Source organism: Glycine max, chromosome 7 (assembly GCF_000004515.6).
Source record: "Glycine max cultivar Williams 82 chromosome 7, Glycine_max_v4.0, whole genome shotgun sequence".
NCBI lineage: Eukaryota > Viridiplantae > Streptophyta > Magnoliopsida > Fabales > Fabaceae > Glycine > Glycine max.
The window spans coordinates 35,852,123-35,877,421 of NC_038243.2; the positions used below are offsets into that span (position 1 = coordinate 35,852,123).

Sequence of the window (25,299 nt, forward strand, 5' to 3'; positions counted from 1 at the left end):
AATTGGCATTTTTTTAATTTTAAAATTCTAAACTACTATTATTTAAAATCTGTTAATTATTTTTATTTTAAAATTACAAATTACCCTATTACTCTCTTATTGAATATTCTAATAAAGTACTATACTACCGTTATTTAACAACTGTCAAAGCTTTAAAATCGGGCAATTTCTTTTAATTTTCAAATTAATATTATTTAAAATCGGGCAATTTCTTTTAATTTTAAAATTTCAAACTACACCAATATTTTGACTTATCTTATGATTCAAAACACTGTATTAGTAATGTGAAGTACATGATTGTTTTTTCCATTACAAATATACAATTTCACATATGAATAAGTCTCGCAAAGCTACCTTTTGTGGCCTATGTTCGGAAGGAAATGGACAATTAGAGGCTAAGAAGAGAATCTACACATGGTTTATAAAATTACAGCAAGACATTGATAGTTTTTTTTTTTTTTATACAAATCAACATTGATAGAAGTATATAAATTACAAATAAAATACAACATACCAAAACTGGTTGATAAAAGCTATGAAATCTTAAGTATTTAAGAGCCATCAAGTTTTACTTCTCTAAACAAATCCTATGGCAAATAAATTAGAAATCTTGTAGCTCAAGCGGTGAAGAATAATAGTAGACCCAAATTTGTTTGGCAAGAAGATGCTATGTTTCTTCACTTAGAAAGGGGTCAAGTCATGACTTATAGCAAATGGAAGTGGAATGAGATTAAGATAAGAGACAAAAAAAGTATTACAAACAAAATAGTACAATCATAAAAAAAAACAAAGAAACTACGTAAAAATTGAGAAAGAAAATAATTAGAAAAAAATAAAGCAATCTATAGCATGGATGAATGAAAGCAAACCCACTAATGAAATTATGCTCCTTTGAGAACATATGCATTAGGGGTGGGAATAAGTCAGACCGACCTACAGGGGCCTACGACCTGACCTACATAAAACTTGACCTGATCTATTTAATTAAAATGTTAGACTCAGATTTTTTTAAAAGTCTATTAAATTAAATAGACCAGACTTAAGCTTATTAAAAAGCTTTATAAGCCTGATAGGCCAACCTATATATATATATATATATATATATATATATATATATATATATATATTATTTTTTGGGTACCAATTTATACTTATATTATTTTTTGGGTACAATTAATTTTTTTTGTTGAAACTAGCTACTTCATAACTTTCATTCCTATAATCAAGTAAGATTTTAACTACAATTTAGGTGTGAATCATGTGTCTCTTCATATTCCTCATTAATGTTATCATTACTCTCCATTGTACTAACCATTTCCACCAATATAAATTGTCAATGTAAGTGGTTGTTGCACTACTAACCAAGTAAAATGATCAAAAGGACCATCAAATACCCGTGGATAATAATATTATTTATGATGGAGAAAACAGGTCAATCTATAATAGGGCAATAGGCCGCAAAAATAAATTTCCCAAAAACTTACATGACCCTGTAAGGAGTACTAATAAAATAGAATACAAAATAGAAGTTAAGTAAAATCACACATGAAACATAATTTTTTTAACGAGGAAAATCCTCAATGAAAGGGAAAAAATCATGGATCATCCATGATGCAATCCTCCCTAGGAAGGGACCAATCACTAGAACCATAAGCAAGAGGCTCCAAGAAGATTGGGCTAGAGCTGCTGAAGAAGGCCCTAAGGTTCTCATGAACCTTAGGGTAGATTTCTGAGCCCATGGGCCAAGGTTGGGTCCAATTATCTTTGTACATATTAGACTAGGATGTCAATATATTTGGTCCTTGTATTTAGGGTTCCATATTGTAGGTAGGGTACCCTAGAAATATAGGATTTTTTAGCCCTTGTATTTTTGGGCACCTAGACTAGTTTTTGTATTAGGGGTAGTTTTGTAATTTCACATGCACTAAGTGGATATTTGATGTGTGTGGTTGGAAATAAATTTAATTGAATTGGTAGAAGCCCAATCAAATTAAATTTTAGAGGGGGAGGTGAGCATTTGCTTACTACACCCCATTGCCACATCATATAGTCACACTTTGTGCATGTCCTTCATGCTTTTCATGCCTCATGACACCTAAGCACACTTAGTGGAGAATCTTGGAATTGATCTTGGATTAGTGGGCTGAACCATAACTAAAATTCACTAATCATAATTAGTGAAATTTTGGCTCCAAAGTTTGGCTCTACAAATTCAATTTCAAATTCAAGTGAAATTTGAATTTCTCTCCAATTTTGTGTGACACTTAGGCTATAAATAGAGGTCATGTGTGTGCATTTTTTTGAACTTTGATCATTTGAATATTAAACTTCAGATTTCAAAGCTCATTTAGAGCACAAAATTTCGTGCTCTTCTCTCCCTCTCCCCTCATTCATCTCCTTCTTCCTCCAAGCTCTTATCCATGGCCTCCTATGGTGGTGAGCTTCTTCTAGACTCATCTTCTCCTTGAAGTGGCGTCTCCTCTCTCTCTTCCTTTCTCCATTCCGCTGCCATTCATCTTCCAAGAAGCAAAGGAATCCATTGATGAAGAAGATCCTAGGCCTACAAGCTCCAATGGAGCTTGCATCAATCCAGACCAAAGAAATAATTTTACTATATACAATAAAGATACACCAGAGTCTTCAACAAGTATACTGAAACGTGCTACAAAAGTTAAATCAAAACAGACCCCTAATTGGTACAATAGATACAAGAAGATGAAACCCCAAATATATAGAGCATAGAATGCGAAACAATTATCTCTATCTAGGTATCTTTTTGACGATCCAACCCGACAATTTAAAGTATCACGTGTGTAGAATAACCTGCTATCCAAAAGTCAGCCTGATCCAACGGTGAACAAATCCGCAGTTACAATCTGAAAAATACTCTTTGGTGGGTGTGTGAAAACCAGAACGATTTTTTCTCTCTCAATATTTTGTAACTGGTTTTCCCCTCTTAAATGAGTCTCTCACCTCTCTCCACTTAAATAAATGTGATAAAATGAGTATTGTCATTTGGACCTTTACTCCACATAAGAATGAAGCCTAAAAAATCCAACCGTTGCACTACTAATCAAGTAAAATGGCAAAAAGAAATGAGGTTGAATATAGAATGGGAAAGTGGGGTGGGTTAACAACTAAAATGGGTAAAAAAAAAAGCAGTTGAAAATTGAAGGAATGTTGCGATTTTATGTTTCAATAGTCTAGTAATGAAACAAAATGCTGGTTCTCTAGAGAAAGGGCAGGTACTTAATTTTAGAGAGAGCAATGCCTCTTCCCAGTTCAAGTATATATTTGCACACAGAAAAAACAATTAGACAAATATGTAGATGCAAATAAATAGAAATTTTAGTAACTATGCTTGTGATGATGTTTATGAAAATTTCAATGAGCAAAGGAAAACGTAAAAAGATGCAATTCAGCCTGTCCCTATTCCAGTCATTTGGCATGTTGTTGCTATTGCGGGTCCTGTCCTTTGCATGTTCCACATGAGGCCATCCTACAAACGACAAGTTACAACAATATGAATGACAAATTAATAAAAGGAAGAGAGAAAGAACACTACTTGGAAGAGAGTGGACAGATAACTTTACATCAATTTAATTTGTGTTTTACATTTTTATTTTATTTTATCCTTTAACTGCTGAGTGTTACAATTGAAGTTGAAAGAGAATATCAGATTGCAGTATAATTAAATGGTAAAAGCGTTCATGTAAATATAGACACAAAAAGGAATATCTCCTTTATATATATTGTTATAAATTATCGTAAATTATTTTATATAGATAAAAAATTAATAAATAAATTTAAGAGAATAATAATTTTACACAATAAAATTTATTATTATTAATTTACTTTTTATTTTTACAATTCATTGATATTTTAAAAAATATAAATAAAAAAATTAATATTACATTATAAAATTATTATTTTGAAACAATTTTCTTCTTCTCGACAATTATAATATAACGAAAGAAGTATCTAATTTCATACGAGGTCCTTGTATTAAAAGCTCAATAAGATCAAGTCAAATTTTACTGCTTTAGGATTTCTATGGTCACCTATTTCGTGTTTCGCGATGAATTTTAGTCAAGTATTAATTTGTACTACTAGTTCTTGATTGTGTGATAAATTTAGAAGCCACATATTTCTTTCGTTCCTCTTATTATTGTGTCACCTTCATTCAGACAATAGTACAACGTGTGGCACAAGCTTAAGAACCGAAATATTTTCAGTGGCAGGGATTATATCATGAACTACCTTTGAACATAATAACGTGGTGTATATGTATCTCTGTATTCGTAAAGAAAAATGATAAACAACCCTAATTTGGATGCATGGAAAGAAAAAAAAAAGAGACATAAATGAAAAAAAGAAAAAAAGAAAGTGATAAATAACGAAATGAGAAAGAAATAAAGAGATAAAAAGATAAGAAAATGAAAAAAATGCATGTTTATAAAAATCATTTACCAATGTCGATCGGAATCTCCATTTTAATTTGCTAAAATAGTATGACCTATTTTACAAAAAAAATAATAATTCCAGTTTGATTTTGTTATGCGTTATAGTTTTTTTTAGGCATAACTTGATTTTTTTTAAAGCTTAACTTATTAGCTTACTCAAAAATCTATTTTATATTAAAACGCTTTTAGATAGGTCTAACCTGTATTTAAATAGGTTAATTGATGAATATGTCAATGAAAAAAGAATCCAATATAAAATAACTATAAAGTATGAAAATTTTTAAAATAGTTAACCAAAACATGTGGCAAAGGAAAAAATAGATAGACTACAAGAGTCAAGTTTAACTTATTTATAATATAAGCTTACTTTAATTTTAAGGTTAATTAATATGATATTCATGATAGTTCATTCAAAAACTTATTTTACAGTGAGATATTTAAATAAGACTTAAATTTATCTTTCAATAAGTTTGTGGGTTTCACTATTAACATAAGTCAATATGTTTAATATTTATAAAGTTAAATAAATATATAATTTTAATACATTATAAAAATTTAAGATAATAAAATACTAATAAGAAATTATTATATTTACTTAAATAGCTCAACTTGTTAGATTTAGAACACTTTTTGATAACTTAAAACTTAATTTTTTTTGTTTTAATTAGAATGTGTACCTGGAGGAACTTTTTACGTGACTTTAAATCTCGACACACGTATGTGTGTGTATATTTTAGCTGAAGATACTTCTTTTCTTCTGAATTGCCAAACACACGTTCCAAAATATTTATATATTTTTGTACCAACATACGCACCATGATGACTAGAGGCATATATATATATATATATATAGGATGAGGACCATGCATTTTTTGAATAATCTTATCTTAAATTCTGGTTAGCAGTTTATATAAAGATTAGATTTTTTTCAGCATCTAGATTTTCGGGGGCAAAACTTGATTAAGGCTAAAAGTTTTTTTTTTCTTATAAAAAAAATAGAGACTGGTGTGATCGAATGAATAATCGATGATAGTTGTTTTAATAAGAAAAATCTTTTTAACTTAAGCATAATTTTGGTGCTTATGATTATCATGTTTCGTTTAGCTTTTTTTTATCTCCAAGAATTAGTTATTTTAAATGCAGTATCATAAAAAAAATTCGTACATTATTTTTTATATAAATTATTATTTTTAGATAATTAAATGAAAAATATTATCTTAAATTAATTTTTATTTATCACATTTAAACATAAAACTTATTTCTCTAATTGATTATAGCAATAATTAGATATAATTATTTACTGGAATATATTTTATAGTTAATCCAAATCTAATTTTAAATTATTGTCAGTTATACATCAAGACTAAGTAATAAAAATATAATTGGACACGAAATTTCTTGTCTTAAATAAGTTTAGAGATCAATAGCCATGACTGTCATTTAAAATTTTTACTCTACCAACTAATTAGAAAATATCTTATACATGATTTTTTAACTATAAAACATATTAAACATAATTTAATATTTTTATATAAATATTAAACATATACTTAGACTTGACAATAATTTATAAAATTTATGTTTAAAGAACATTATTAAATTGATTATCACTTATCCAACAGATGATTATAAAAATATTCTAATAAATATTATTTATTTACAAGTTTAACTTACTCCTTAATTATAAAGTTTGAGTCCTTTTAAAAATCAATTTTTTTACTTAAAAAAAACTATATTTGTGAATCTGTCACGTGTTTGTTACATTTTTTTTTCTAGAGAGCAATGATTGAAATAGTTAGATTGAGACGCAAGCACCACGCCCGACTGTTAACTTCTTAAATGTTATGACTTGCAACTTTCAGTGCGGTTGTTATAATAGTGTAAAGCATTTCATACTCCACTTTTTTATTATTGCAGAGCAAATTCTTTGGATACAAAGTACATAGTACAAAGAAAAGCATGATTATCCGATGTGCTCAATCAGCTTTGTACCGGCTACCGGCCATGCATGGGCCTGGTGACCGGTCCACGTTTAAATTTTAATCCACACGAAGCCAAATAACACGTTGTTCTTCATACTAAGCAATGTGATTTTGTGAGCTAAATTTCGAAATACACCAAACCTTCTCCCTCGTGACATGTAAAGAGGGACGAATCCAAACAATAAATATCAGTATGACTAAAATATAAAAGAAATTATAGACTAAAATATATTGAAAATAAGAAATAATATTGTTTAATAAAATGTATTTACAATGAAAATCGTCTACTACCCATTTTTTGAAAATGAGCTAAAATAACATCATTATTGATTGTCTCAAGAATATCTCTTTCTATAAAAGTTACAAGACAATCATTTAATCATTGATCACCTATTTTGTTACATAGCTGACTCTTCACAAACTTCATAGCTGAAAAAACACGTTTCATGCTTGCAGTTGCTACTGGCAAGACTAAAGCCAACTTCAGAAGCCTATAAACTATATCAAATGTGTTACACTTTATTGTTTCCACAAGTTTTGCAAAAAGGTCTGAAAGTCCTTTTAACTTTGCAAATTTTAGATCACATCGAACATTTTTAACATAATTCTGAAGCTGATGTCGCACCACCACTTCCGACACATCTACAAAATCATTTGGATAAAGTTCAACCATCCTCAACAATTTTTTCACATCAAAAGCTTCAAATGATGATGAGGGACTCAAACATGAAACACATTATAAAAGTTCAGTATTATCTTCATCAAACCTAGCATTGAGCTCATGCAACTACAAATCTAAAACACTAAATAAATAATCATGCTTATAATGATGCAAATTAGAAAACACTAATTGGTAGCATGTCGTCTAGGTTTCTTCCCTTGCACATACAGTGCATCCAAATCAGGCACATCAATATCATGTTTATTGCAAATTTTCATAACCTTAGATATAAGTTCTTCCCATCCATCATTCCTCATTTCTTGTAATTCTTCTTTGGTGGCTTTGACAAGTGATAAAACATTCAAAAGATCTTGATCACGCTTTTGTAGCGTTACACTTAAATCATTTGTAAATACTAAAATCTCAACCATTAGGTATAACATGAAAATAAAATCAAAGGATTGAAGCACATGTAGCAAAAACATAGTTTCACCATATTTTTCAAATGACATATCTTTCCCGACTTCTTCAAATACCTTAATAATGACACCATATATAGTTATCAAACTAGTGAAAGTCCTAAAGTGGGAACCCCAACGAGTGTCACCCACTTTAGTAATAGACGATTCTTGATTTAATCCACTACCGGTCTCTATCTGACCCTCTTCAATCAATTTAGCAAATTGAGATACTTGTTTGTCCCGAAGCAATTCTTGTCTCTATCCTTTTGAATCGTAGGAGTAGTCATAAAGTTATTATCCGGAGTATAACCTATTACATTAGTTATCTCTAGGTTATATATTTATTTCATTAAAATTTTATTTTAATATTATATGTTTATTATTTTGATATCATAACTTAGTACTGATTTATAACTACGAACATGTAACCTTTGTAAAAAAAATAAAATAAACTGAGAACGTGTAATTATAAAAAAACGTTATTTTTAACATTATATTATTTAACATAAGTAAATATTTAATATTTAAACAAAAATAATAAGTATAAAAAATTATCTTAAAAATTAAAACTAATGATTTTTGTTATAATTACATGTTCTTTAGGTTATTTTTTTATTTATCAATTAGCATAATAGTTAATTTTACTAAATATTTTTAATTTAATAAACTAACTTAAAATTTTTTTAGTTAAAATTATAATTTCAAAAATACTGGTGTGGCTATAGCCTCAACGTGGGTCCGCCCCTGCCTATAAATGTGGCTAATTGATTCATCTCAAGGCTATCCTATCTATCTATCTAGCGCTGACTTAGCTTGCTCATATTTTGTTTGCCATGGCACTGCATTTCAAAACGTGCATTTTTTCTTTCAAACCTCATCAAATTATGACAACAAAGGCTCAGCTTTCTCAAAGCTTCAATCCTGCTAAACTTGATTCTCTTCACATTGCCAACAAATGGAACATTGTTCAAGAAGAAAGATCTAGCGCATTATTCACAAAAACTGTATGTATTTCCAAATTTTAATTATACTAGTGTCTTGCTAATCTTCTCGTTGTAACTTGAAAATGATAGCAAACACACGCACGCACACACGAAAAAAAAAAAGAAATTTAACATCAAGGGTTTTGAAGTAATTGTGTACTTTCTTTGGCAGGGAGATCTCATCAGCATTAATCACTCAGACAAACTGGAGGTGGTCAAGAATGAATTTATGAACACTGTGGGTGAAAATTCATTAAGAGGTTTGTACATGATTGATGCCATGCAGCGCCTAAATATTGATTACCACTTCCAAGAGGAAATTGAAGAATTCCTAAGGAGGCAATATGTGAATTCTACTACTATTGCGGGTGGTTATTATGGTGATGATATTCATGAGATTGCACTTCGCTTCAGGCTATTGAGACAACAAGGTTTCTTTGTGCCCGAAGGTTTGTTTCTAATCCCTCTGAAAATGATATTTTCACGTGCCTAATTTTTTATACTATCATTCATACACCGACCCCCTACTATGCTAAAAACCATAAAACAATATATTGTGCATAGCTTGTATGCAGTTTGGTTAGATATTGGAGGGAAAGTTTTGCTCAATACAATGAACTTGCTTAACTTAAACATAATTGTCTGTGAAAGATATCTATCTAAAAAAATTACATAAGACTATTATGGTCTCCATCCATCTTTAAGATACATAATTGAATTTTATTAATTAGAAAACTCAACTAATTTTTAATGTAAAAAATTGAATAGACTCTTAAACTCAACTACATTAAATATGTGAAAAAATATTATTCTTTTTCCGTCCCCTTTGCCAAAGCTTAAGAATGATTGCTTTCCCTTTTGATATTGGAAGACTAAAATGTTTGTTCATTGGAAATACCAGAGGTGTTTCACAAGTTCACAAACAAGGAGGGAAAGTTCAACCAAAAACTTGGTGAAAATATAAAGGGAATGGTAGAGTTATATGAAGCCTCACCGTTAGGCATAGCAGGGGAAGACACACTTGCTGAAGCTGGTGAATTTAGTGGCCCAGTCCTAAAGGAAAAGTTGGATTGTATAGATATCCATAATCTTGAAGCTAAGTTTGTGAAGAGAACCTTAGAACAACCTTTCCACAAAAGCTTGCCCATGTTTACTGCTAGAAATTTCTTTGGTGATTTCGATGCCACGAATACATGGTTAGGTTCCTTAAAAGAAGTGGCGAAAATGGATTTCAGTTTGCTGCAATGCATGTACCATCGAGAGATTACTCAAATTTCAAAGTATGAAAATTTAACTTTAACTTTTTAAGGACTAATACTTTACTTTGTCATTACAAAAGCTTAGTCCTCATGGTTCAATTGTTTTGCAGCTGGTGGACAGGGCTTGGTTTAGCCAACGAGTTAATGTATGCAAGAAATCAACCACTTAAATGGTACATTTGGTCATTGGCATGTTTCACGGATCCTACTTTGTCAGAGGAAAGGGTTGAGCTCACAAAACCAATATCTTTAATCTACATAATAGATGACATTTTCGATGTTTATGGGACACTAGATGAATTAACTCTTTTCACAGAAGCTGTTTGCAGGTAAATGCAACACTTATTGATAGTAAGAGTTTTCATAGACGAAAAGAAATTAAAAAAATGATTAATGATTTTTGAATATTGCAGATGGGATATTACAGCAATTGAGCAGCTACCAGATTACATGAAGGCATGTTTCGGAGTTCTCTACAATCTCACAAATGAAATCAGCTCCAAGGTCTATCAGAAGCACGGGTGGAACCCCATAGACTCTCTACAACATGCGGTAATTAGTTACAACACACTTTTTTTAGTTATCATGCGGAATATCCGCCTGCTTTATCGATACTAATCTCCTCCGAAATCTGATAGGCTACCTTTGGTGGAGTCTCTTTGTCCAATTATGTTTTTTTTCTATCTATAAGACTCAATTCGAGATTGTTTAAGAAAATCAAACTCGGTATCACTCAAACCAACAACATGTTGGTTACAACACAGCTTCTTTACTTATATGCATATTGGCCCAGTTTAGAGTAGTTTTAGCTTATTAAACTTTTCAATTGTAAAACGTTAATTTTCTAAGAATGTGAAGTTTTAACAAGTTTAGTTTATTAAAGTATAGAGAAAGTAGATGAGAGCCTTTGAAAAAGTTCAAACATATGCATGAAGTTTGGTTTATAAATTTTCTTTTCCTTATATATTGAAAAGTTTATCCTAATTGACTCTTAATATCCTGATTATCATAGAATGTGAATAGATTGTTCATTTTACTGCAGTGGAAGAGTTTGTGCAAAGCCTTCCTAGTTGAAGCAAAATGGTTTGCTTCTGGGAACTTGCCCAGTGCCGAAGAATACTTAAAGAATGGAATAGTAAGCTCTGGAGTGCATATTGTGATGGTTCATGCTTTCTTTCTTTTGGGGCATGGATTAACAGAGGAAAATATTAAGATCATAGACAGAAACCCTGACATCATTTCTTCCCCCGCAACAATTCTTCGACTTTGGGATGACTTGGGAAATGCAGAGGTAAAGAGATTCTACGTGTACATATGTTTTCCACTCCATTTTTTTATTTTTATTTTTATTTTTATCTCATCACTTTTAACATCTTTTTACTTTTTTCTTTCTTTCTTTTTTTCCCTACCTTCATTCACCCCAAATTTGGAGTCTAGACTTACTACTATTTTTGTCTTCTGCATTAACACCATATGTTATTTACCCCAAATATATAATTGTTTATATATCATTATTCTTATATAAAATAAACCTAATTTGTTGAAGAAAAAATATATTTAAATAAGACATTTATTTAAAAAAGAAAAATATATTATATCAGTTTTCATCAGTGTAAAATTTTCTTGAACAACAATTACACGTTACAATTTGATTGAATGAATTGAGGGATATGATTTTTTACTAAGAATAAAACAAAAATGTCTAAGATTATATTAGTTATGCAAATGTTTAATTGTTTTTATGACTATGACAGGACGAGAATCAACAAGGCAATGATGGATCGTACGTGAATTGTCTCATGATGGATCACCCACACTACACGACGAGAACAGCAAGAAAAAGGGTGATGAGTAAGATCTCCGATGCATGGAAGAGCCTCAACCAAGAGTGCTTGTTTGGTAACCATTTCCATTCGACATTCACTAAGGCCTCACTCAATCTTGCAAGGATGGTACCATTGATGTATAGTTATGACGACAAACAGTCCCTTCCAGGGCTAGAGGAGCAAGTCAAGTCATTGCTTTATGATGATTTTCTTTAATCTCTAGGTTGGCCTAAAATAAATTGACCTCACTGATTGAAGGAAGTTCCATAATGGTTCACTATTTTCTCATACTAAATTTTATAGAAAATAAGTTTAATTAACTACAAGATTTTGTAAATTCGTGTTCTAAGACTAAGAGTACTGAATAATGAATTAATAAATATTTTATTTATTAAAATTACGTAACTGAAGTACTAAAAATCATTGTAAAATAAAAATCTTATTTAAAATTTTATACTTTTAATTCCTTACTATAAGGGAAAGATGGTTCACTAATTTCTTACTATATCTTAAAGAGATTTTTTTCCAGCAAAAGAATATATTATATATAAGAATAATAGGGTACCAGAAGCACCGGGGATTTACCGTAGATCACCTAACATGTGACTTACATTGAGATAGAAACTGAGTTGAATGATTAATTAAGAGATAATGAAAAAGGAAAAAGGTTACTAATAAAAATTAATATTTTAATAAATTAATATTTGTCGATAAAAAAATTAGTTTAAATGTAATTTTAATTCTTTTATTTTATTTAATCTGTAATTTTATTTTAAAATTGAGACATTTGTTCTTCCTATTTTTTTTAAAAAATCTATAATTTTAGTCTTCTTATTTTAAAATAGAAATATTTAGTCTTCATATTTTAAAAATTTCAAAATTTTGGTATATTTTTTAATGTTACATATGTTTTTTTTTACTTTATAATTAATTAAATCATTTTTAATGGTACCTTAAATAAATAGTTAGATTTAGAATTCAATTAAATCAAAACAAAAAATATAAACAAAATTAAAAGTTTGATAAAAAAATTCCAAACTAATTGTCTTTATTTTGAAATGAGAGTATTAAAAAAAAAAAACACCTGGCCTATCCAAGTCCGATAGATGGTTACTGCACATTACTTAATTTCCTAGCCAGTAGTAGCCACTGCCACACCAAGTATATCCAACACCACACAACCAAAAGGTATATGTGTTAGAATTTATGTCTCATGTGAGAGGCATGTGACTTATGTAGGGACTAATAAGTAAATAATTAACGATTAAGGACTAAATTGTAATTGGGCTTAATAGGAGAAGTTTCTAAGGTTGACTGCTACTTGATGGGAGTAGTGGTTATAAAAGGGGCTTAATACCCACTAACGTGAAATAAGGTCCCCTTCCTGACCAGAAAAGTGTTCTCTCTCACTCATAGCCATCACTAACGGAGAGAGGCAGAAAAGAAAGGCTAAAAGAAGTGAAATCTTATTTCTCTCATTTTCCAAGGAGATCAAAGTGCACCGGAGAGAAGTTCCTATGGAGAAAGGTACAAGTCTTCCTATGGAGAAAGGTACACATCATTATCTATTGTTGTTTATTGATTGTTTGTGAGAACCATAGATTTCAAGATCCTGTTGTTTCCTATCATTGATAGTCTAGGAAACCCCTTAAGAATTTTTACATGTGGTATCAGAGCATGTGTTATGAAATTTATGATTCTCCAAGAATGATTTAATTTCTCTTAATTATGCATGAACCCTAATTATGAAATTTAGGGATAATTTAATTTCTCTCAATTATGTATGAACCCTAATTATGAAATTTAGGGATAATTTAATTTCTCTCAATTATGTATGAACCCTAATTATGAAATTTAGGGATAATTTAATTTCTCCCAATTATGCATAAATCCTAATTATGAAATTTAGGAATTTTATTTTTCGCTGCATGTATTGTTTTATTGGTAATATTTTATTATTGTTGAATACCAATTTTTGGAGAAAGTATAAATATTATGTAAATTTGGAGAAAACCATTGTGGCTGCCACTATCTATTTATAATGGAAAAAGAAAGCGTGAGTTGCAATTCCAATTCATGGAAAAGCTATGGCTGCTACAGTAGGTTAGTAAGTGAAGGAATTTTGAAAAGTTGCGCGTAGGTATGTTTGTTCCTATAAGAAATTTTGGAAATTGCTATTTGCAACCTTATGTTTGCTATTTTCAATCCCACTTATTTTTATTTTTTATTTTTTTTTCTTTCGAAAAAGTTATTGTTGAACGTGATTAAAGGATTGAAAGTTTATGTTCTGCAATTAAATTAATGTGAATATTTTACAATTATTGGTAGCAGTAAATATATGTATATGCTACATAGCTTGAACGCGTTTGAATGTAAAAACACAAATAAATGCAAATATTATTTTGTGGTCTGGAATGAAATTAATAGAATGGCTATGAATTGTTAATAGCAATAAGTATGTGCAGGCCATATATATTTGGTTGGAATTAAATGTATGTTGAATTTGTTAGTCATCAAAGTGGCCAAATTTGTAAGGTTATTTTGTTCCAAATTAATGATTATTTCAATTATACTTGGTTGGAATTAAATGTATGTTGAATTTGTTAGTCACCAAAGTGGCCAAATTTGTAAGGTTATTTAATTCCAAAATTAATGATTATTTTGATTACTCATAGAATAATGGATGCTAAATTATATGGTTATTGGTTTATGGGTAATTGAAATTCATTGTTATAAGACATTTATGGATCGCCCAAAGGTTGATTAGTTGTTCTTATAATTAGTGAATATAATTGTAGGCGATTTATGTGTATCATTAGTTTTATTTATATGCCCAAAGGAAATAGATACTACTAATTGGTGCATATTTAATTGCCAAATAATGTTAAAATTTTATTAGCATCATTATGTTTGTATGTTGTGTGTTGATGTATCACCCAAAGGAGAACATCAATATACATTGACTGTTATATGAATGAATCATATGTATGACATGTATTTTATGTCTCAAAATACTTATGTGAATTTTATTATGTAATACATGTTTTGAATTCATTGGATTCTTATGTATCATCTGAGCCAATTTTAATGGGCTTAACTTCTCTGACAGAAATGAGCAAGTTCAATTTCACCTTAGTGTTTTGGATCATGATCTTGCTATGTTGGAAGAGAAGTTTGTTACTATTATTGATGTTAGTAGCAGTGAAGAGAAAGTTCATTATAAAACTTGGGAAAGATCTAACAGACTCAGCCTAATGTTGATGAGAATGACTGTTGCAGAAAGTATTAAGACAACTCTCCCTAAAATCGAAAGTGCTAAAAAGTTTATGGGATTAGTAGGAGAGTATTCTCAAACAGCTGATAAGTCTGTTGTTGGGACATTAATGAGTACATTGACCACCATGAAGTTTAATGGTTCACGTACTATGTATGAACATGTCATTGAGATGACAAACATTGCAGTAAGACTTAAGACCTTGGGAATATAATGGCTGTGAATGAGAACTTTCTTGTTCAGTTTATTCTAAACTCATTACCGTCTGAGTTTGGCCCGTTCTAAATGAACTATAATACCATGAAAGATAAATGGAATGTGCATGAATTGCACAGTATGTTAGTTCAAAAAGAAACGAGGCTTAAGAATCAAGGAAGTCACTTAGTCCATTATGTTAGCCACCAAGGGAATCAAGGAGCTTGAAAAGAAATTTATGAAGAAGCATGATAAAGGCAAAGGGTCATTAAAGAATAATGACGACTCTTTGCAAATCCAGAAGAAAGGTATCAAAGGGCAATAATTGTCAATTTTGTGAAATTAAGACATTTCCAAAAGGATTGTCTAAAATGTAAGTCTTGGTTCGAAAAGAATGGTGAGCTTAATACTCATGTATGTTTTGAATCAAACTTAACTGTAGTTTCCCATGATACATGATGGATTAATTCTGGATGTATGACTCATGTTTCTAACATTATGCAGAGATTCCTTACAATCCAAACCATAAGCCCAAATGAGAAGTTCATTTTCATAGGGAATGAAGTGAAAGCTCTAGTGGAAATAGTTGAAACTTATTATTTAAAACGCAACACTGGACATCGTTTAGATTTATTGGAAACTCCTTATGTACCTAGTTTATCTAGGAATTTAGTTTCATTATCTAAACTTGAAGTTACTGCATACTCTTTTAATTTTGGTAATGGATGTTTCAATTTATTTAAGCATAATCATCTCATTGGTACTGGTATTCTTGTGATGGTTTATATAAATTGGAAATAGACAGTTTGTATGCTGAAACTGTTTTAACTCTGCATCATAATGTTGACACTAAACATAGTTTAATGAATGAACGATATGCTTTCTTGTGGCATAAACGTTTAGGTCACATTTCTAGAGAAAGGATGGAAAGATTAATAAAGAATGAAATTCTTCCTTATCTAGATTTTACGGATCTAAATATTTGTGTGGGTTGTATTAAGGGAAAACAAGCAAAACATACAAAGAAAGGAGCTACAAGAAGCACTCAGCTTCTTGAAATTGTGCATACTGATATTTGTGAACCTTTTGATATTAGTTCTTTCAGAAAGAAAAGATACTTTATCACCATTATTGATAATTATTCACATTATGGTTATGTCTACTTACTGCCTGAGATTTCTCAGGCAATGAATGCCATAGAAATTTACTAGAATGAAGTAAAAAGACAATTAGACAGAAATGTGAAAATTATTAGATATGATAGAGGTGATGAGTATTACGGAAGATATGATGAAACTGGGCAACACCCAGGTCCATTTGCTAAGCTTGTTCAGAAACGTGCATTTGTGTGCAATACACAATTCCCGGTACACCACAACAAAATGGTGTATCAGAAAGGCGGAATAGAACTTTAATGGATATGGTTAGGAGTATGTTAATCAATTAGACTTTATCCGTATCCTTGTGGATGTATACCTTGAAAATTGCCATGTAGTTGTTGAACAGGGTTCCTAGTAAGGTAGTTCCAAAGACACCTTTTGAGCTGTAGACAAATAGGATACCTAGTATAAGGCACCTGCATGTTTGGGGTTGCCAGGCAGAAATAAGGATTTATAATCCGCAAGAAAGAAAATTGGATGCAAGAACAATCAGTGGATATTTCATTGGTTATCCAGAAAAGTTAAAAGGGTATATGTTTTATTGTTCTAATCATAGTATGAGAATTGTCAAAACTGGAAATGCAAGGTTCATTGGAAATGATGAAATCAGAGGGAGTACAGTTCCACGAGAAATGGAAATTAAAGAAGTTAGAGTGTAAGTCCTTTTAGCTTATGCCTCTAACAGTAAGGTGATTGCTCCTTCAGTTATTGCTACAAAATTAATGAAGAGGAGCAACACAATAATGAACCCATGATGCATGATGAACCTATTATGGAAGAACCACAAGAAGTAACATTAAAGAGGTCTCAAAGAGAAAGGAGACCAGCTATTTCGAATGATTATGTGGTATTCCTACATGAAACAAAAACAAACTTAAGCATTAATGATAATGATCCAGTTTTGTTTTCACAAGCTATAAGTTGTGATAATTCTGAGAAGTGGTTAAATGTCATGAAAGAAGAGATAAATTCCATGGAACATAATAGAGTTTGGGATCTTGTAGGATTACCAAAGGGTTGTAAGAGAGTTGGTTGTAAGTGGGTCTTCAAGACTAAACGTGACTCTCATGGCAACCTTGAACGTTACAAGGCTAGACTTGTTGCTAAGGAATTTACTCAGAAAGATGACATTGATTATAAAGAGACATTTTACCGGTCTCACGAAATGATTCTTTCAAGATTATTATGGCATTAGTAGCCCATTATGACTTGGAGCTACATCAGATGGATGTGAAAACTTCCTTTCTTAATGGAGATTTAGAGGAGAATGTTTGTATGGACCAACCAATGGGGTTCTCAGTTGAAGGAAAGGAACACATAGTGTGCAAACTAAAGAAATCAATATACAGTCTTAAAGTAAGTTTCTCGCCAATGGTATTTGAGGTTTAATGATGCCATTGTTTCCTTTAAATTTAAGGCAAATACTGTTTATCAGTGTATGTATCTGAAGGTAAGTGGGAGTAAGGTTATTTTTCTAATTCTGTATATTGGTGATATCTTGCTTGCAACTAACGATCTTGGTCTTCTTCATAAGACTAAGAAATTTCTCTCTAGAAACTTTGAAGTGAAAGATATGGGTGAGGTAAGCTATGTGATAGGGATAGAAATATTCCATAATAGATCACGAGGATTGTCAGACTTATCTCAGAAAGTATATATATCGATAAAGTACTAGAGATTTTCAAGATGGAAAGGTATTTAACATCACCTATTCTAATTTAGAAGGGAGACTAATTTAGTCTCGCAGAATGTCCTAGAAATGATATGGAACGAAAATAAATGAAAGTTATTTTGTATGCATCAGTTGTTGTTGCATCTGAAAGCTGAATTTGTAGTATATTTTGAGGCTACAGTTCAGATTAATTGGTTGCGGAACTTTATTTCAGGGCTTGGAATTGTCGACAGTATTGCTAGGCCGCTGAAAATGTATTGTGATAACTCCGCAACAATATTTTTTTGTAAGAACGAAAAGTACTCTAAGGGTGCTAAACATATAAAATTGAGGTACTTTGTCGTGAAGGAAGGAGTTCAGAAACAAAGAGTGTCAATATAACATATTAGCACAAACCTTATGATAGTTGACCCTTTGAATAAGGGATTATTGCCCAAGACATTATAGAACATGTTGAAAGTATGGACATTATTGTTATTGATGATCATTAAGTGTAATTTACCTTATGTAATTTTGCTGACACTCTGAGCTCAATTATGATATGTTTCTGATTACCTGTTCTCTATGTTTGCATGCATGTTTGTGTTAGAGTAATGTTAACAGGTTTTGTCTTGAATGAAGACATTATGTTGGACCAATTATGTACTCCTAACTAATGGTCACATTAAGGAGAAGACTAATTTGTAGTACATGGAAGGGACTATGTCGATTAGATGATGTACAACCGCCATGACTCAAATTGGTTCCTATTCTTAATCATGAAATTATGATGTACCCAATGTATAGAACAATTTAGTCAATTTTAATGCGCATTATGTTAGTTAATCTATTTATTTATTTAGTCCATAATGTTTATTAATGTCACATGAGCCAAGTGGGAGAATGTTAGAATTTATGTCTCATGTGAGAGGCATGTGACTTATGTAGGGACTAATAAGTAAATAATTAACGATTAAGAACTAAATTGTAATTGGGCTTAATAGGAGAAGTTTCTAGGGTTGACTGCTACTTGATGGGAGTAGTGGTTATAAAAGGGGCTTAATACCCACTAACGTGAAATAAGGTCCCCTTCCTGACCAGAAAAGTGTTCTCTCTCACTCATAGTCATCACTAACGGAGAGAGGCAGAAAAGAAAGGCTAAAGGAAGTGAAATCTTATTTCTCTCATTTTCCAAGGAGATCAAAGTGCACCGGAGAGAAGTTCCTATGGAGAAAGGTACAAGTCTTCTTATGGAGAAAGGTACACATCATTATCTATTGTTGTTTATTGATTGTTTGTGAGAACCATAGGTTTCAAGATCCTGTTGTTTCCTATCATTGATAGTCTAGGAAACCCCTTAAGAATTTTTACAATATGTTCCCGGCATGCTTCCTTCTAACACAGTGATGATTAGGCACCCATTGTAATACTTAGACTTATTTGTAGAGACAATAATTCTAAATTTTGGTTATTGCCTGCTAGAAATTTTGCACGCCACATAAATTCATCAATGATATACGTACGTGGATTCATATTGGAGAGAGAGAGGATATATACTTCTATATGAATTTCTATACAGAAAAATATCTCAAGATTCTATACACATCGATCGGTTAACAGTTCATACTTAATGAAAAATGTACAAATTTTGATACATCGGCATGACTGAAAGATGTATTGGTTCAAATTTATACTTGTGGACTGTGGTTATTATAGTATTAATATGACAAACAACCGACGTAACGTAATCGACCATGCTACATGACATGTGGATCAGCACTAGTACTTGGATTAACGTTATGATGCAAGAAATCGAGTAAAAAAAATGAGTTTAACAAGTAATCGAAAAGAATCTTATATTAGAATGTTCCACAAGTAATAGAAAAAAATGAGTTTAACAAGTAATCGAAAAGTATTAATATTTCTTCTTGAACAATGTTCCATTTGTTGGCAATGTGAAGAGAATCAAGTTTAGCAGGATTGAAGCTTTGAGAAAGCTGAGCCTTTGTTGTCATAATTTGATGAGGTTTGAAAGAAAAAATGCACGTTTTGAAATGCAGTGCCATGGCAAACAAAATATGAGCAAGCTAAGTCAGCGCTAGATAGATAGATAGGATAGCCTTGAGATGAATCAATTAGCCACATTTATAGGCAGGGGCGGACCCACGTTGAGGCTATAGCCACACCAGAATTTTTTAAATTATAATTTTAACTAAAAACTTTTTAAGTTAGTTTATTAAATTAAAAATATTTAGTAAAATTAACTATTATGCTAATTGATAAATAAAAAAAATAACCTAAAGAACATGTAATTATAACAAAAATCATTAGTTTTAATTTTTAAGATAATTTTTTATACTTATTATTTTTGTTTAAATATTAAATATTTACTTATGTTAAATAATATAATGTTAAAAATAACGTTTTTTTTATAATTACACGTTCTCAGTTTGTTTTTGTTTTTCTTACAAAGGCTACATGTTCATAGTTATAAATCAGCACTAAGTTATGATATCAAAATAATAAACATATAGTATTAAAATAAAATTTTAATGAAATAAATATATAACCTAGAGATAACTAATGTAATAGGTTGTGCTCCTGATAATAACTTTATGACTGCTCCTACGATTCAAAAGGACAAAGACAAGAATTGCTTCAGGACAAACAAGTATCTCAATTTGCTAAATTGATTGAAGAGAGTCAGATAGAGACTGGTGATGGATTAAATCAAGAATTGTCTATTACTAAAGTGGGTGACACTCGTAGGGTTCCCACTTTAGGACTTTCACTAGTTTGATGACTATATATGGTGTCATTATTGAGATACTTGAAGAAGTCGGGAAAGATACGTCATTTGAAAAATATGGTGAAACTATGTTTTTGCTAGATGTGCTTTAGTCCTTTGATTTTATTTTCATGTTATACCTAATGGTTGAGATTTTAGTATTTACAAATGATTTAAGTGTAGCGCTACAAAAGCGTGATCAAGATCTTTTGAATGTTTTATCACTTGTCAAAGCCACCAAAGAAGAATTACAAGAAATGAGGAATGATGGATGGGAAGAACTTATATCTAAGGTTATGGAAATTTGCAATAAACATGATATTGATGTGCCTGATTTGGATGCACTGTATGTGCAAGGGAAGAAACCTAGACGACATGCTACCACTTCTAGTGTTTCTAATTTGCATCATTATAAGCATGATTATTTATTTAGTGTTTTAGATTTGTAGTTGCATGAGCTCAATACTAGGTTTGATGAAGATAATACTGAACTTTTACAATGTGTTTCATGTTTGAGTCCCTCATCATCATTTGAAACTTTTGATGTGAAAAAATTATTGAGGATGGTTGAACTTTATCCAAATGATTTTGTAGATGTGCCAGAAGTGGTGGTGCGACATCAGCTTCAGAATTATGTTAAAAATGTTCGATGTGATCCAAAATTTGCAAAGTTAAAAGGACTTTCAGACCTTTATGCAAAACTTGTGGAAACAAAAAAGTGTAACGCATTTGACATAGTTTATAGGCTTCTGAAGTTGGCTTTAGTCTCGCCAGTAACAACTGCAAGCATGAAACGTGTTTTTTCAGTTATGAAGTTTGTGAACAGTCAGCTATGTAACAAAATGGGTTATCAATGGTTAAATGATCGTCTTGTAACTTTTATAGAAAGAGATATTCTTGAAACAATCAACAATTATGTTATTTTAGCTCATTTTCAAAAAATGGGTAATAGACGATTTTCATTGTAAATACATTTTATTAAACAACATTATTTCTTATTTTCAATATATTTTAGTCTATAATTTCTTTTATATTTTAGTCACACTGATATTTTTTGTGTGGATCCGTCCTTCTTTATAGGGTCACGAGGGAGAAGGTTTGGTGCATTTCGATATTTAGCTCACAAAATCACATTGCTTAGTATGAAGAACAACGTGTTATTCGGCTTCGTGTGGATTTAAATTTAAACGTGGACCGGTCACCAGGCCCATGCATGGCCGGTAGCCGGTACAGAGCTGATTGAGCACATCGGATAATAATGCTTTTCTTTGTACTATGTACTTTGTATCCAAAGAATTTGCTCTGCAATAATAAAAAAGTGGAGTATGAAATGCTTTACACTATTATAACAACCGCACTGAAAGTTACAAGTCATAACATTTAAGAAGTTAACAGTCGGGCGTGGTGCTTGCGTCTGAAACTAACTATTTCAATCATTGCTCTAAAAAAAATGTAACAAACACGTGACAGATTCACAAATAGTTAACGGTCGGTAACGTCCTAAATTTTATACAAAAAATTGATTTTTAAATGGACTCAAACTTTATAATTAAGGAGTAAGTTAAACTTGTAAATAAATAATATTTATTAGAATATTTTTATATTGTCATCTGTCGAATAAGTGGTCTCAATAACTTAAGAGGGGTGAATTAAGTCTTACAAAATTTCTCACTAACAAACTTTTAATTCCCTTCTAAATGATGGGCTTGGAGTGCACAAGAAGAAACTGCAATCAATTTAATAATGCTCTTTAAACATGCAAGACATAATTGATTGTAATAACATAAATAAGATAAGGGAAAAGAGAAATACAAACTCGATTTCTACTGGTTCGACCACTTTTCGTACCTATGTCTAATCCTCAAGCAATCCATTTCAGATTTTTCATCGTCTCTCTAAGTTCTTTACAGACTTGAGATCCCTCACCCTTGTGTTTAAAGATTCTCCAAGAGACAACCCGTCTCTTGATTATAATTCTCACAATCCAAGAGACAACCAATCTCTAGATTACAATTGATTTTCTGAGATGAATAGAAAGATTTCTCTCCTTTAGAATGGATGATACAAATTGAAGTTCTTAGAGGAATTTCTCTCTTTTAGAGATGATAATACGATTTGAAGTTCCTAGATGAATTCTCAATAGATTTGTAAGTGTTTGCCCAAAAGTTATTGAGAGAGCATTTGACAATTAAGTTCTCTTAGAATATATTTCTTGATTTTCGAAGTCATACACATATATATAGGTCCTTCGTGCCTTTTCAAATTGGTTTGAAGAAATGTGTCTTTTCAAAAAGTTTTTTCTAAAATTCTTCACTGGTAATCGATTACAGGTTTTTGATCATCGATTACACAATTATATTTTGAAGGATCATGTCTTTTCAAAGTGTCGTTGTTGATAATCGATTACATTATTCAAAATTCAAATTCAAAATCTTTTTTAAACCCTTTGCTTCAAAATTATCTTCTGGTAATCGATTAGACTGCCTGATAATCGATTACTAGAGCCTTGGATGTTGGAAACAATGTGTTTTGAAGCAAAAGCATGATCAACCAATGAGATTGTTTCAGGCCTTATCTTTTTCTTGATCTTATTTTCTTTGACCTTGAATTATTCTTGAAGCAGCCTTGTATTAATCTTAAGGCAATGCTTAACCTTTAAATATTTGTTGAAACAACCTTGTTGTTTGATTCTACTTTGACATCATCAAAACCCTATATTCATACATTCACATTCTCCTCCTTTTTTATGATAATCATTATCAAGAAAACTCTTTTTAGCATCATCGAAACCTGCATGATTCACATTCTCTCTCCTTTTTTATGATGAGAATCATTATCAAGCAAATTCTTTTTGACATCATCAAAACCTGAAACCTGCATGATTCACATTCTTCCCTTTTTTGATGATGACAATCATCTACAGGTTAGGAGTAAAAATAAAAGAATATTTATCTGTATAATTTACTCCCCCTTGATTTTACAATGATTACTTATATGAAACAGTTGAAGATTTCATAGATTTCATATATAAAAAGCTATCTAATAGAGAATAGATAATTTTCCTTACTATCTTATGGAATATATAATTTCCCTTACATCTTATCTTTTATTTGTCTCTCCCCATTTGTCAACATCAAAAAATAAATCATAAGCAGAGAAGAAAAAAACATTCAGTAATTTATAATAAATTAAAGAAGTAGAGCATGTTATATCGTTCAAAGTATCATTTCTTGATACCACTTGTTGGAATATATGAGAATCAAATGATACCAAAAGGTCTTTATCACATAATTGATAAATACTTAATAAACTATGCTTAAGATCATCAATAATTAAAATATTTTTTTTTGTGGAGGTAGAGTAATTCATACCTATTTTTCTAACTCCAACAATTTTACCTTTGTTGTTATCTCCATAAATCACATGTTCACTATTTTTGAGAAAAATATGAATAAACTTTGGTGTATCTTCCGTCATGTGTTTGGAGAGCAATCACTATCAATGTGTCAACTTTGCTTCAAGGAGTTCATCATTCATATAATCATATTTTGATTTTGGTACCCAAATTTTCATTTCTTGGGTCCTTGAATGTTAGTTTTGAGTAAGGATCATTTTGGAACTCATACCATTTTTCCAATGCTACTACCTCATGTAACATGTTGATGCACTATGATCTTTCTTACCACAATAAAAGCATGTTAGCATGATAGATCTGGTAACAAGAGTAAATTTGACAATAACAAATTTCAAATCTTCAAATTTCAATTTCAAAATTTATTGTCTAAACTTGAAATAGTTTTCTTAGAATATGAAACTAAGTTGACAAGTTTAACTAATTCTTTATGCAAATCATCATTGAATGTATCTTAGAGTTCATTAAAAGAAATAGATAAGTCATAGTTAGAAGACAATATTTCTTCTTCGCTTTCATAGTCTTTGGCCATTAGACTTAGATTTATAATTTTTTTGTGAAGAAATTCAATAAATATCATGAAAAAATAATTAATTTTTATAAAATTATTTAAAAAATCATGTATAAGATATTTTCTAATTAGTTGGTAGAGTAAAAATTTTAAATGACAGTCATGGCTATTAATCTCTAAACTTATTTAAGATAAGAAATTTTGTGTCCAATTATATTTTTATTACTTAGTCTTGATGTATAACTAACAATAATTTAAAATTAGATTTGGATTAACTATAAAATATATTCCAGTAAATAATTATATCTAATTATTGCTATAATCAATTAGAGAAATAAGTTTTATGTTTAAATGTCATAAATAAAAATTAATTTAAGATAATATTTTTCATTTAATTATCTAAAAATAATAATTTATATAAAAAATAAAAAATAATGTACGAATTTTTTTTATAATACTGCATTTAAAATAACTAATTCTTGGAGATAAAAAAAAGCTAAACGAAACATGATAATCATAAGCACCAAAATTATGCTTAAGTTAAAAAGATTTTTCTTATTAAAACAACTATCATCGATTATTCATTCGATCACACCAGTCTCTATTTTTTTTATAAGAAAAAAAAAACTTTTAGCCTTAATCAAGTTTTGCCCCCGAAAATCTAGATGCTGAA

The 25,299-nt window shown here is 30.4% G+C and overlaps 1 protein-coding gene across 1 annotated transcript; it reads left to right on the top strand.

The window, feature by feature from the left end:
- The first annotated feature begins 8,340 nt into the window (after positions 1–8,340).
- On the top strand, positions 8,341–12,314 carry TPS4 (terpene synthase 4). The gene is made up of 7 exons (XM_003528369.5): positions 8,341–8,571; positions 8,723–8,999; positions 9,452–9,830; positions 9,920–10,138; positions 10,223–10,361; positions 10,852–11,100; positions 11,564–12,314. The coding sequence occupies exons 1-7, from the start codon at positions 8,401–8,403 to the stop codon at positions 11,849–11,851; spliced, it is 1,722 nt and encodes a 573-aa protein (XP_003528417.2). The 5' UTR covers positions 8,341–8,400; the 3' UTR covers positions 11,852–12,314.
- Positions 12,315–25,299: the final 12,985 nt, after the last annotated feature.

Coding starts and splice junctions, on each gene's coding strand:
- TPS4 (XM_003528369.5), top strand. CDS start 8,401: ATGGCACTGCATTTCAAAACGTGCATTTTTTCTTTCAAACCTCATCAA. Junction 8,572..8,722: donor GCGCATTATTCACAAAAACT/GTATGTATTTCC, acceptor TTTCTTTGGCAG/GGAGATCTCATCAGCATTAA. Junction 11,101..11,563: donor ATGACTTGGGAAATGCAGAG/GTAAAGAGATTC, acceptor TGACTATGACAG/GACGAGAATCAACAAGGCAA.